This window comes from Platalea leucorodia (assembly GCF_965183815.1).
Source record: "Platalea leucorodia genome assembly, chromosome: 1".
In the NCBI taxonomy this organism is placed as follows: Eukaryota; Metazoa; Chordata; class Aves; order Pelecaniformes; family Threskiornithidae; genus Platalea; species Platalea leucorodia.
Genome location: NC_138823.1, coordinates 64,745,920 through 64,758,910, shown reverse-complemented (window position 1 = coordinate 64,758,910; position 12,991 = coordinate 64,745,920). Strand labels below are relative to the sequence as shown.

The 12,991-nt window shown below is 47.6% G+C and overlaps 1 protein-coding gene across 1 annotated transcript; it reads left to right on the top strand.

Moving 5' to 3' along the window:
* Positions 1-2,103: 2,103 nt before the first annotated feature.
* Positions 2,104-11,250, top strand: PTGR3 (prostaglandin reductase 3). The gene is made up of 2 exons (XM_082312475.1): positions 2,104-2,973; positions 9,118-11,250. Exons 1-2 carry the CDS (start codon positions 2,666-2,668, stop codon positions 10,040-10,042), a joined length of 1,233 nt encoding a protein of 410 aa, XP_082168601.1. The 5' UTR covers positions 2,104-2,665; the 3' UTR covers positions 10,043-11,250.
* The last annotated feature ends 1,741 nt before the right edge of the window (positions 11,251-12,991 follow it).

Below are 12,991 nucleotides of genomic sequence, written 5' to 3'. Positions count from 1 at the left end.
TTATTGCGTTGGTAATAGTTTGTTCATTGTGCAAAAAACGAGGTCGATCCGGTCTCTCCTTCTCCTCCCAGCACTTAGTCTAAGAGCAAGAAAGCAAATAATAAAAAGGAGTAAAGCCCCCATACATACATATACACCGGATGGGAAATGTCAGTCACTCCTCCACCTTCCAAACAGTCACAGATCAAACAGTGTCACCACCGGAGAGGACTACTTTTCTCTCTTGCTCTCCTTTTTTTTTCCTCCACAAATCGAAGCTTCTTCTGATACTAAATATAATGCAAACACATTTTTTTATCATGGATTTTTTTTTTTTTTGGCTGATCTTGATCTGCAATAGAAGAAAAAAAAAAAAAAACCAACACACACACACAAAAAAAAAAATTGCCAAAACCAAGAAAAACCCCGGAGAGTGTGTGCGAAGAGGGAGGGGGGGGGAGGAAGAAAAGACATTCACTGAGTGGGAGAGATTAACGTGAACTGTCCCCCCCCCTAAACTCCTGGGAGAGAAAGAGATCCACTCTCCCTCTCTTCTCTTTTCACTGAAATATAACACACATTCGGATCCCAGGGCTCTCAGACAGTCTCAACTGATAGACAGACACATCGAGCTGCTTTTCCTGCTTCAGTTTGTTACTCCTCCTCCTCTTGCCCACGTCACCCTGACAATTACAAATAGGTCTCACACAAACCCATACCTGTCAATCTTTTTAATTGCTTTGTTTTCATTTTTTTTTTTTCCTCCTTTCCCAGAGCTAAACAATATGACAAAAAAAGAAGTCTTAATACAGCGCGGCATAAAAGATTCCTCATGTGAGACACGCGTTGAGGGGGTTGTTATTATAATCCACTTGCTAAAGTGCTGTGGAAGACGCATGTGCTGATTTAACTTCAGCAGAGGTCTTGTTCCAGCAAACTTAAATAAAAAAAAAAAAAAAAGGGCAAAAGCAGGAGATGATACCTCGCCGTGGCACACGTCTAACCGGCATTGAATTAAAAATGATTTGTGGGAGATTACAGTTCATCCTTACTTTAAAATACCAACAGATTGCAGAGCAAGAACTGCAGCATATGAAACATGCTGCTAATAGATTTCGCACAGTATGTGTCTGGGGATTTATATAATGTTAACTGCGAGAACAGAAGGGTTCTTCCCTTTCTTTTTTAAGTCAAGAAAGCAAATAAAAACTACCCAGCTGATTCCTAAAGGAAAACACTCGGAACTGCAATTTTGCTCTCTTTCGGGCAGGAGGGGGATTTATTCTTTTTTTTATTTTATTTTAATTATTAATAGCGCACAATTAAGCAATGAGCTGTTTATACTGGTAGGATGGAGTTAATTCTAGGAATTACACGTGAGCTCCTCCGACACCGGTGCAACGTCTCTATTACATTACCTCCCTCCCTCCCTCCACGCAGTTGTACCAAGTTGGGATTGGCGGCTCTATCACAACATTTACTTTGGTCCCTTGACCCAGCTGATTTCCTGCGCAGGTTCCCCCTCCCAAACGTACTCTACGGCGATAAGGGATTTTTTTTTTTTTTAAGAAGAAAAGAAAATAAAAATGTTTTCCTGACAGTAGCAGGGAGTGGGGGGGGAACTCCCGCGACCCAAACCGACTGCCAGCAGCCCGGCACCCTTCCCCTCCTCGCAGAACGGCGGCGGGAGGGCTGCTGCCGGCGGCGGCAGTGGGAAGCGCTTCGCCTTTTTAAATCCCCTCAGCCGCCGCGCGTGGAGCCCCGCGCGCCTCAGCCGCCCCAACGGCCGCAACCGCCGCCGCGCGCGCCCCGGCCCCGGCCCGGCGCGCGCGGTTGCTAACGGCTCGGGGTTGATTCGTACCACCTTGCGAGGAAGTGAACGTTTCGCACGGAAGGGGCGGAGCCTCCGCCCGCAGGCAGCGGCGCGGCGGCGGCGGCGAATAACAACATTGGGAGATGAGCTGCAACTTCTCTCCACTTCTCTAACCTTACCCGTCTGATAATTTATCGTGCTTTCTTCCTACTTTTTTCTTTTTTTTTTTTCTTTTTGTAGAAAGATAACCTCTTTTTGTAAACTAAAGAACGGGGCGGGGGGGAGTGGGGGGGATCCGAGGCGTGTTTTGTTTCTCTCTCTCCTCTCCTGTTTTTTCAGTCCCTTAGCCAGAGGCAGCGTGCAAATTAAAAGCCACCTTTAGGAGAACATCCAGCCTTCCGTACATCTGCCTCAGCGGCAGGCAGGGCGCGACCCCAGTTGCCGTCCCCAGGCGCGGCGGCGGCAGGCAGGGGCAGGCAGCGCCCGGGTGTGTGGGTGTGCGTGTGTGTGGTGAGGCGGGTCAGGCGGAGCCGGGCGCAGCCGCCGGCGGCGGGCTTGCGGGACGGACGGCCGCCGGAGCGGGCCGGCGTTGCTCCTCGGTAGCGCTAGCGGCGGCAGAAGACGACCGGCTGGAGGGGACCATCTTGCCGCTGCTCCTCCGGCGGCGTTTCCGTGTGGCGGAGGGGCTGGCTGGGTGGGGAGGGCTGAGGCAGGCTGCAGCTTGCCGCACGGGGCTCTATTTACATACACACGTAGCTGCCTGCCGGGAGTTTCTCCTGCCGGCTCGGTGGCGGTGGGTCCTGCCGGCTGCCTGGAGAACCCCGGGCCGGAGCTCTCCCGAGCGCTGGGGCGAGAGGAGAGCCGAGGCAGGGCATGAGTTTTAGCGCAAAAAGCGGCGCTTTGCTGAGCTCCCGGGCACCGCGGTGCTGGTGGCGGCGGCAGCAGCCGCCCTGCGCCGCGGCGGGTCCCGCCTGGTCCTACTTCGGTGGCAGCCGGCCGCGGCCCATCCTGGACATGTCCTACTCCCGTCACTTTCTGGATTTCCAGGGCTCGTCCATCCCCAGCTCCATGAAGAAGCTGGTGGTGACTAAGCTGAGCCAAAACTTCAGGGAAGCGGTGACCCTGCGGCAGGACTCGCCGGTGCCGCTGCCGGGAGACGGAGACCTCCTTGTCAGGAACAGGTGAGCGCCCGGCCCCCCGCGCCCCGGCCCCCTCCGCCTGGTCGCACCCTGTGGCCTGCTCCCTCACACATGCTCCCTCGCTTTGGAGGCCGGCTCCGAAGTTGTACCAACTGCCATCTGGCGACTGTTAATTTAATTTTATTGTTGTTGTTGTTGTTGTTGTTGTTTTGCACGGCTGCTGCTACGGTCCGGTCGCCCTATCTATCCACGTTGGGGGGTGAGGCTTCCTCCTCCTCCTCCTCCGTGTCTGGCGGGGGTGTGTGTGGGTGTGCGCTCTCCTGGCGCACGCCTGCCCCAAGGAGGAGAAACACCTCAGGGCCCCTCTGCCGAGGCGGGCAAGTTTTGCCTTCAGTGAGCGCCGAGGAGGGAGGGAGGGAGGGAGACGCCGGGAAGCGCTTGCGAGTCCCTCCCGGGTCCCTGCCCGGGCTGGTTACACGCGCACCTGGTCTGCGGGGCGTGAGCGTGTCCCGGTCCTGCCCACACGGCCCTCCCGGGGACGCCGACCCGCAGCCGCCTGCCCCCGGCGGCCGCTCTCCTCCGTGCGACCCCGCATGCCCTGCTGCGGCCCGCCCGCTGCTAAGCCTCAGCCAGCCGTGACTCACCCGGCAGGCAGAGGGCCGCGGCCCGCCGCCCCGCCGGCCCCGGCCGCCGCGGCACCACCCCCGCCGCTGCGCGCCAAAAGCGGGCGGCGGGGAGGGGGCAGGGCGGCCGGCCTCGGCCTCGCTGGGCAGGAGGCGAGCCCGCGGTGGTTGGCGGCTTGTAGAGCGGAGCCGGGTCGGGCGGCGAGTGAGGAGGTGACATTTTGCTTAACGTAATACGCCGTAAATCCTGCGCCCAGCGCTGGGACCGCGCGCGCCCGGCGCGGTGACCAGCTCGCCATGAAATGAAGACTCTTGAGGACAGAACGTGCCTGCCCCCGCTGTCTCCGTAAACACGTTTGGTTTCGGTGGCTCCTTCCGAGACGCTGTCGTTCCTTAAGCTAAAATTAAGCCTTTTAAAGTCCAGAGGTTTCTCTGCCCACGAGGGGAAGCTGAAACTCTGGGAACTTGGGAGCAGACTGCGTGGCTGGCACGGAAGAGAGCGGCACTCTCAGGTTCTTGTCAAGGAAGGAGATCGTAGTAACGCGTAGTTTGCCATGCTCTCCGTTGGAGCTTAAAGATGTTAAGAAGCACTAAGTTGGTTTGAGAACAATGCTGAAAGTTCTATTAAGGCAGCGCATGACTATGTGTGTGTGTGTAATCTCTAGCGTCTGTCCATATGTAACACATAAATACATAGTAAAGAAGGGGTAAGGAGAAAGAAGAATAGGGTCTCCTCCAGGAGCTGACGGGAAAGCTTCCGTGGCACTTTTAATCGGATGCTGACAACTCCCACTAGGATTTCTGAGACCAAAACTCCCTCCAAACCTCAAAGTCTAAAACACTGTGTTGCTGCATCCACTAATAACCATGAAACAGTAATGGCATGAAACAGCCATCAGGCTGGAGTTAATTCCTTTTCGTGGAAGAAGTCGAAAGACTCTAGATACAAGTAGCAAGCCTCTACTAGGCTAATGCAAGGCAGAGAAACATCCTTGTTTCTCAAATCCCCTCCCCCCCACCCTGCACTTGGAGTCTTTCTCATCCTCCCCCCTTCTATGAATTTTTAAAATTTATTCTTTTTTTTTTTTTTTTTTTTTTTTTTTTAATACGTATTCTAGTGTAACTCTTCCATTCTCCCTCTCCTCGCTCCCTGGGTGCTGGGGGGATGTGCACACCTCATGGTAGAAGGACTGAGGCGCAGAGCTTGTGCCAGACTAAAGGCAGGAGCTGGACCATGGATTCAGGCAGGCAATTACTGGGTTTTAACACATCAGCCTATTACACACATGTGCCTGTCCAGACACACACGCACGAGGGGGGGGGGGAGGGGAGGGAGAGGTGAGTGATGAAGTCTAGATTTAGAGTTTATACGTTTTGTATTATTTGGGGTTCTGTGGCATTTCCTCTCTATTATTATTTTCTGGGGAATATCACAGAAGAGATGGGATCACGTTACTGAAAAACGTTCTCTATATACGAGCTGCAGCAGGAAGTGAGTTCTGAATGTTTCCCCCTCTCTTGTCACTCTGGGGAAGCATTTTCCCATCCCAAAGGATGACTCCCTGGCTTTATTTAGTTTTTTAAAAAAACCCCAAGCCCTAAATACAACTATACATTTTCTAATAGGTGGAAACATACAATTAAAACCAAAACAATAAAGGACTCGAGTTCCAAGAGTGCGTTTGCGGATTTGTTCATTTTAGTCCCAGTCACGCCCATGAATAGTATTAATTGCTGTGAGCTTTTTATGCAAAACAATCCTCATCCACCACAATAAAATCTGGTTTTGTATTTAGGGGACTGGGAAATTAAAATGTGCTGAGTTCCTGTATGGATAGATATTTTAAAATAAGATGCAGTTAGGGGGAACTTTCTTCCCCTCTTTCTTCTCCCTTAGAGAACTAAGCCAGCAACCCTTATTTCTACTTTTTTTTTATAGAGAAAAAAATAGTCCATCCTTCATTCAGAAATTCTTCAAAACTAGAAATCAATTTAAAGCCATTTTTTTACTTCGATTCTGTCTAGGAGAGGAGGAGGAGGAGGGGAAAAGGTGAATAAAAAAATCCGAAAGGAAGCCATTTAAGCTTCGTATTTCCCTTTGTCCTGTTTGGGGGGGCAGGGGACAAGGTTCCTCTGGTTTATTGCAGGAGAAGGACCCAAAGGCTGTGAAGATTTGGTCCTTCTTAAAGTTGTTGGGGGATTTTCGAGTTTTTCTTGAGGAAGTGACACATTTCGTTTCCAAAATACCTGTAACGATTTACTGTTGGGCTGGAAGACGGGGAAAAAAGTTGACAGAGAAGGGAGTAAGAGAGGTTGAGAAAGTTTTTGAACCAAGGGACTAATGATCACAGTGGGAAAAGTGGAGGACTATTCCTGCTGAGTGTTTGGTCTAAATAATGTTTTTCTTGCATAGTACTGGTTTGGATGACTTTGTTTTGTCTGTGTTTAAGGCTGCGGTGCTGGTTTCCAGTGTCTCACGCTTTGTTGTGGTACGAAAGGCAGCATTTCCTCCCCTCGGCGGTGTCCTCCTGTTTTCTATAATAAACAATACCGGGGGGTTCAACGCCGTCGGAGTATAAATAAAACCGGTGACTCAATGTGCGTGATTATTTTGGGAAAAGCCGATCTCTGGCTTTTTTGTCCCCCTCAGGTTTACATCTTGAAACGTTGAAGGAGCAAGCCTCGATTAGAAACTGCTAAATGAAATACTACATTTTAAGTAAGAAAGTAAAACGAGACAATATAAAAGATCTGGAAGGGGTCTTAATACCCACCAGCACCCCAAGTGATTGTTACTTCTGTGCTCTCCTTTTCTCAGTCTCAGAAGTTAGCAAACTGATCTTCCACTTGTAAATCGTACTTATTCCTACCTTTAAAAGCAAAATAATCTAAGAAACTGCGGGCACATCCTACCACCTCCCTTCTGTCAGCTGGGATGACAAGGCAAATTAGACAATATGTTTTAATCCAGACGCTGCGTACCATCGTTTTAATGTGCGAGGAAGCCGAGAGTCTAAACAACCCTAAAAAAAAAAAAAAAAAAGCAAGCCCGTACAATGCGAACGGGAGTTTTGAGTTTGCACACAATAAAAAGGGAGTTTAAAAAAATTAGGGGGGGAGGGCTGGACGGCAGGCTGCGTTGATTAATAATGATGAGCCCAGGAGCCCAGGGAGAACCATTTCCCGTGGCCCAGCCGCCCCGCACAGACGGGGCGGGTGCGTCTGCACGCGTGTCTGTGTCTCTGCGTGGGTGCCGGTGTGCGCGGGGGGGGGGGCGGCCGGCGGGGACCGGCCCCCGGCGCAGCGGGGCAGCGCGCACGGCTTTGTCCGCCCCGGCCCCCCGCCGGCGCGGCAGCGGGCAGGGCCCGGCAGCGGCGGGCAGCGCGGCCCCGGCCGCCTGCCCCTCTCCCGCCGCGGGGCTCCGCCTGCGGGCAGGGCCGGGGGCGCGGCGGCTCCCCGGGCGCCCCGCGTCCCTCTGCCCGCCGCCCGGCCGCCCCAGCCCCGCGGGAGCTCCGCGCCCCGGCCGGCGCGGCGGGGGGCGGCCGGGCAGCACCGACGGGCGCACGAGTTGCGGTGCGGCCCGGGCGGGGAAGGGTTTGCGTCCTCGGCGGCCGCCGAACAAAAGCGAGGGTGCGTGTGCTGGAGCCCTGCTCGGCAGGCGGCCGGCCCGCGGCGCGACGCGCCCCTTCCCCGCACGGAAAGTTTTTGTCCTCAGAGGGTTATGGACCTGCCTTTGTGCTTCCCCGCTGCAGTGCGGCGCTGCGAAGAAGGGGAGACTCCTAGAGGGAGGGAGACGGGGGCTTGTTACTGTCACCACTGCTCTGCCTCCCCGTCTGCGGGGTGCGCTGCCCCGGCGGGGGCATGGCTCTCGGCACCGTGCGAAGGGAGATGCGGAGGCTGAGCCCCCGGGGAGCGCGGCCCTGCCTCTCGGGTTGGGGCCGGGGGCTGCTGCCGGGCCAGGGGCAGCGCCGGGGGGCCGGCCCGACAGCTGCCGAGGGCCCCCCGTTGGGCAAAAGGGCGAGGCCGGGGAGGGGGCGAGCGCCGCTCCCCGCCGGCCACTGGCCCGCAGCTCCCCTCCGCAGAAGTTGGGGTGTAGGAGCGGGAGGAGGCCGGCGCAGCGCCGCGCGTCTCGCCTCGGTGCTCCGAGCCCCTCTCCCGGGGGCCCGAGGGACACGGTTCGCCTCGGGAGCTGCTGCTCCGTTACCTTTTTTCTAGATGTGTGTTAGGAGTACCGAATGGGAGTTACCTTAAAGCAGGATAATAGGGGATTTTTTTGTATCTACGAACAAGACGCGGGCATTTATTTTTTTATTTTTTTTTTTGCGGCTGAGGAGTGAAGTAAAGGCAGAATCAAAAAGAGCAACAGTCACGTTCACCTATTTTATGCATGGATATGTTTATACGTACGCGTCTTTTTCTCTGTAACACATTACGTTGGTGAAAGTTTGAGGCTCCCCATGCTATAAAGAACGAAGGAAATCAAAACGAGCAGAGCGGTTTTAGTTCTTGCTCGGTGTGCAAGCAATTTAAAACTACACACACATATGATTTGAGCCTATTGCTAACTGCAACAATTAAAACTGCACTGTTTGCATGCTTCTGCAGCTTTTGCATGGTATCAGGTACACCTTTCAGGTTGTCACTTCCACACGTGGTACAAGTCCTGGTGTTTTCTGTTGTATGTGTTTCTTTTTTACATTTTCCAGTTAACAGAATCTTCCACAGTCTCTCTTCCCTTTCCTGTGTAGAGATATCATCATGGTTTAAAAAACCCAAAGTGTTACTAAAATATTCTTTGTGTTAAAGCTAGACCATAGCTTTCTTTTAGGTGTTATCTCCTAGTGCTTAATCAAGTTGTGAGAATGTCTCTGTCTTTTTCTAAAAAAGAAATTAGCATCCATTTTCACCTGTTAGAGGTCAGTAGGGCTTGATACTCAGTCTTATAATTTTAGTCCTTCTGTGCAAGGTTGTTTTGATGTGTTGCAAGTAATTTATATAAAGAAAAATATTTTAATGTTGACATTAGCTACATCAAAAGGCAAATTTGCTGTAGTGACTCCCATCAATTAAAAAGTACTTGCCTACAGTAACATGACCTTGCAAATGACATCGATAGTTAATATGATCGTTAGTCATTAACAGTATTATTATATTCAAAAATGTAAATTTGTTGCCAGAATCCACATATTTACTGCTTTGCACGTTTTATTCTTCACTGTTTTCACATCTTGTATAAAGTGGTCAATTACTTTTCATCCTTTAGTCTTGTACAGAATTATTTTTAGTTTGCTTAGTTTGGTCAAATGGACCTGAGAAAAATAGAAGTTGGTTTTTGTTTTTTGTTTTTTTTTCTTTTAGCAAATATATCTTTAATTCTACAGTAACAGAATGTAAACTACAGAAGTCTGATGGAAGTAGTCTCTGGAGTGTACTCATTATTCAAATATACCAATAATCAGAAAAAAGTCTCATACTTATCCCACAAATTTAAATGGAAGGTTTCTCATACGACAAAGACTTGGTAAGGAATAAATCTCGTTAATACATTTTTGTTTTCTTCTAGATTTGTCGGCATTAATGCATCTGACATAAACTACTCAGCTGGTCGATATGACGCATCAGTTAAACCCCCATTTGATATAGGTTTTGAAGGTGTCGGTGATGTGGTAGCGTTAGGACTCAGTGCCAGTGCTGATTATACAGTGGGTCAAGCTGTGGCCTACGTGAAAGCAGGTTCCTTTGCTGAATACACAGTTGTTCCTGCCAAACAAGCAGTTCCTCTACCCTCTGTGAAACCCGAGTTTCTTACTTTAATGGTAAGTGGCGCTACCGCATACATCAGTTTGCAAGAGCTGGGAGAGCTGTCTGAAGGCAAGAAGGTTCTGGTGACAGCAGCGGCTGGAGGAACGGGCCAGTTCGCTGTGCAGCTTGCAAAGAAGGCAAAATGCCACGTAATTGGAACCTGCTCCAGTGATGAAAAGGGTGGTTTTCTGAAATCCATTGGCTGTGACCGTACGATCAACTATAAAACTGAAAATGTTGAATCTGTTCTTAGGAAGGACTACCCCGAAGGTGTGGATGTAGTGTATGAATCTGTTGGGGGAAAGATGTTTGACTTGGCTCTTAACTCCTTGGCTACCAAAGGGCGCCTGATAGTTATTGGTTTTATCGCTGGCTACCAAAACCCTACTGGCCTCCCGCCCGTTAAAGCAGAGTTATTGCCAGCAAAACTATTGAAGAAGTCTGCCAGCATCCGGGGTTTCTTCTTGAACCACTACCTTTCCGAGTACAAAATGGCTCTGAAGCACTTGCTCAAGATGTATGAAAGAGGAGACCTGGTTTGTGAGGTGGACTTTGGAGACATGTCTCCGGAGGGCAAGTTCACTGGCTTGGAGTCTGTATTCCGTGCTGTAGATTACATGTACATGGGAAAAAACATTGGAAAAATTGTAGTTGAATTACCTCACTCTGTCAACAGTAAGCTGTAAAAACAGAACAATGATATAAATCAGAAGAGAGAAAATGGGCACTTTATGCCTCAGAATTACTAGAAACAATTTCTTTTTTTTTAAGCTGAGTAATGGATATTATATTAAAAAACAGCATTAAGGTGTTAATAAAAAGTTTTGTGTTTTTTTTCTTGTCTTAAAAGTGCTTAAATTGGTGGCTGTAGCACGGACTTAATGGGCCTGTGTTTGATTCTGTTGCTTAGGCTAGCATGAGACAAGAACATTGTTCTTGACAGAATAAGTCCTGATGCAGAGGCAGATTTAGTCTGTCAGACTGGTTTGATAATACTTTATATATAGTTCAGCTCGGGAAAAAAAAAAAATCTTTCAGCAATTTCGATTCCCTGATTTAAAAATAAAATTTTTGGAACAAGACTAACTAAAGAGTCGTATCTTGTGGTTGTTCTATTAATCTCTTGAAGTTTCTGGAAAAAATTATGCTCTTCATTTTTTGTCACAAACACGATAATCATAATTCAGTTGCATCATGGATCATAGTAATATTCCTTGACTGGTTACACAGGGAACATTTATCCTCCAATTCTGACATGTCAGTAATATTAAGAAAAGCAACTTGACTTTTTTTTTTTAATTATGTCTTTCGTAACTATAAACAACTGTGCAATTTTCTTTTAAATCTTTAACTACAAGTTACAACATAATCTCATTTTCTTGCCTTTTCATTTGCTACTGTGACTGTTACTTGTCCGGTCTCCCCTTTAGTCGGTATTACAAGGTTGTTGGAGTGGGGTTTTGAGCCATGTTCACGTGTGTTCAGGTCCTGTACATTTTTTTGAGATTTAATAAAGTTAAAAAAGCTATTTAAATGTTGGTGGCATTTATTCATGTTCATACGGTTCTTGCTGACTAGCTCCTTTGGAGATAATCTCTGTGTTGTAGAGTTCTTTGACTGATGATTCTTGTTGTGACTTCCCATAATCAGGCTGCTGCTTCTACTTTTACCAAATATTGCTTCTGCAGAAGCCCTTGTGCAAACAGCAAGACCATTTTAAATCTACAGTCACGGTACCTCGTACGCGTACTGACGCTCAGCCATAGGTTACCTAGTGGGTGCAGTTAAAAGGTTTTGTAAAGTTTTGAAAATTTTTCCTCACTTAATAGATATTATTAATGGTACATGCAGTGGGAATTCCTGCTAGATGTGTAACATTTTCCAGAACAATAAAATACTTTAAACTATGCTTGCTCTACATCTTTTTTCCATAGCAAACGTTTAAGATCTTAAAGGCCGATTTTGCCACATCTTTTGAAATTATATACAGTTGTATGCAGTTGGAGACGTGGAAATTTCCTAAGATCATACACCTAATAATAAACGTAATGATAGACCGATAATGTCTAGGGGTTGAAGGAAAAAATCCAGGGTAAACTTAATATTTGGGCATTATTCAGGACTGACCATACACGACATTTTAAAAAGTAATGTGTAGGAAAAAACTTATTTTACTCAGTAGTACAGGCAGTAGCAAAGTATTTTTAACTCTGATTTAGTGCGTTTTTATTGTAATGTTTTAATGCATATGTCAGTGGCATCCTGAAGAACTGTGTGCAATAAAGAACTGTCCCTTTTTTGGGCCACATCTGGCTATTGGGTTTAGTCCCACTTTGGAGGATTTTGGGGAAAGGCAGAATGGCTTGAGTCTTTGTTACTCAAAGCTGAGCATCTCTTTTACTCAATCTGAGCATCATACCACTATGATTTTTGTTTTCACCAAGATCTGATGTTAGAAACATACTTCCTCATTCCCCTCTAATATTACAAATATTGTGGTGTTTTGTGTGTTTTGCATAATTAGAAAGGTACATTGTTCTTCCAACTGGATGCTAGAAAGATGCAAACACTCAAGTACCATACAAGATCAGAGCATGCAAAGTTCTCACTACTTTACTCCTAGGCACATGATTTCTTTTCTTGTTCACAGAAAAGGCGGTACCCCTGGTCAATAAATGCATATTAAAAAGAAGGCTGTTTGGGTTTCACTAGGGCAAAATAAAAATAAAAAGAATACAGTTGGTTACATCTGTGAAACGTACGGAAGAGGTGCATGGGTAACAATTTTTCAAATTAAGTTCCCGCAGTCAAATGCCAAAACCCATCCAAGTGGCCCGATTTTCAGAGGTGTTGATCACTGCCAGTGCAATAGATTCAGGTGTTTCTGAGGCAGTGAATTCCAAATGTTTTTGTTGTAAAAAATTCTTCTTGTAACAGGATACATAACAGACATACAGCATCCTAATTTCTTTTTAGTATGTTAGTTCATATATAACATTGAGTAATGCAGCTGCCCCAGGCTCTTTCACTGATCAAAATAAGGGAAGAGAGGAACCTTTGGAAGGTTCGCATATGTATATGTATTCAGATATGACATTTTGTTGGTTTTAATTTTGGCTTCAGGCTTATTATTTAGCACTTTCATACTGATTACAGTGTTAATAATAAGTTTAAATTTGTTACATGCGGAACTTGTATGGCCAGTGTACTTATTTCGTAGCCCTTGTGGTGTTTGGGCTATGGCCATTGGGCTTGTCCTTTTCACCAAATGCCTGTGTTAAGCTAAAGGGGTAACTCAGGGGATGCATGATTGCTCTTCCATGAACGAATCCAGAATGAAGAAGTAATTCTTTTGGTTTTTAAAGATACAACTTCTATCATATAGATTGCTGAAAAAGAGCATTATCGACAGGGAGAGGGTGAAAAGTATTTCTGAAACACGCAGATAAGGCTTTTCTGCCGAGATGCATAAGAATTTTTGGGTTGGGGGGAGAAGCCAACTTCTCTTTATTTAAAAGTATATTCTGCAAACTTACAGTTATGGGAGCAGGGCTGACTTTGAATAAGTAAGCTATGATGGATTTAAATAATGTTTAAATATTAGATGGATAGGAAAATGTATATGGCATGCACAC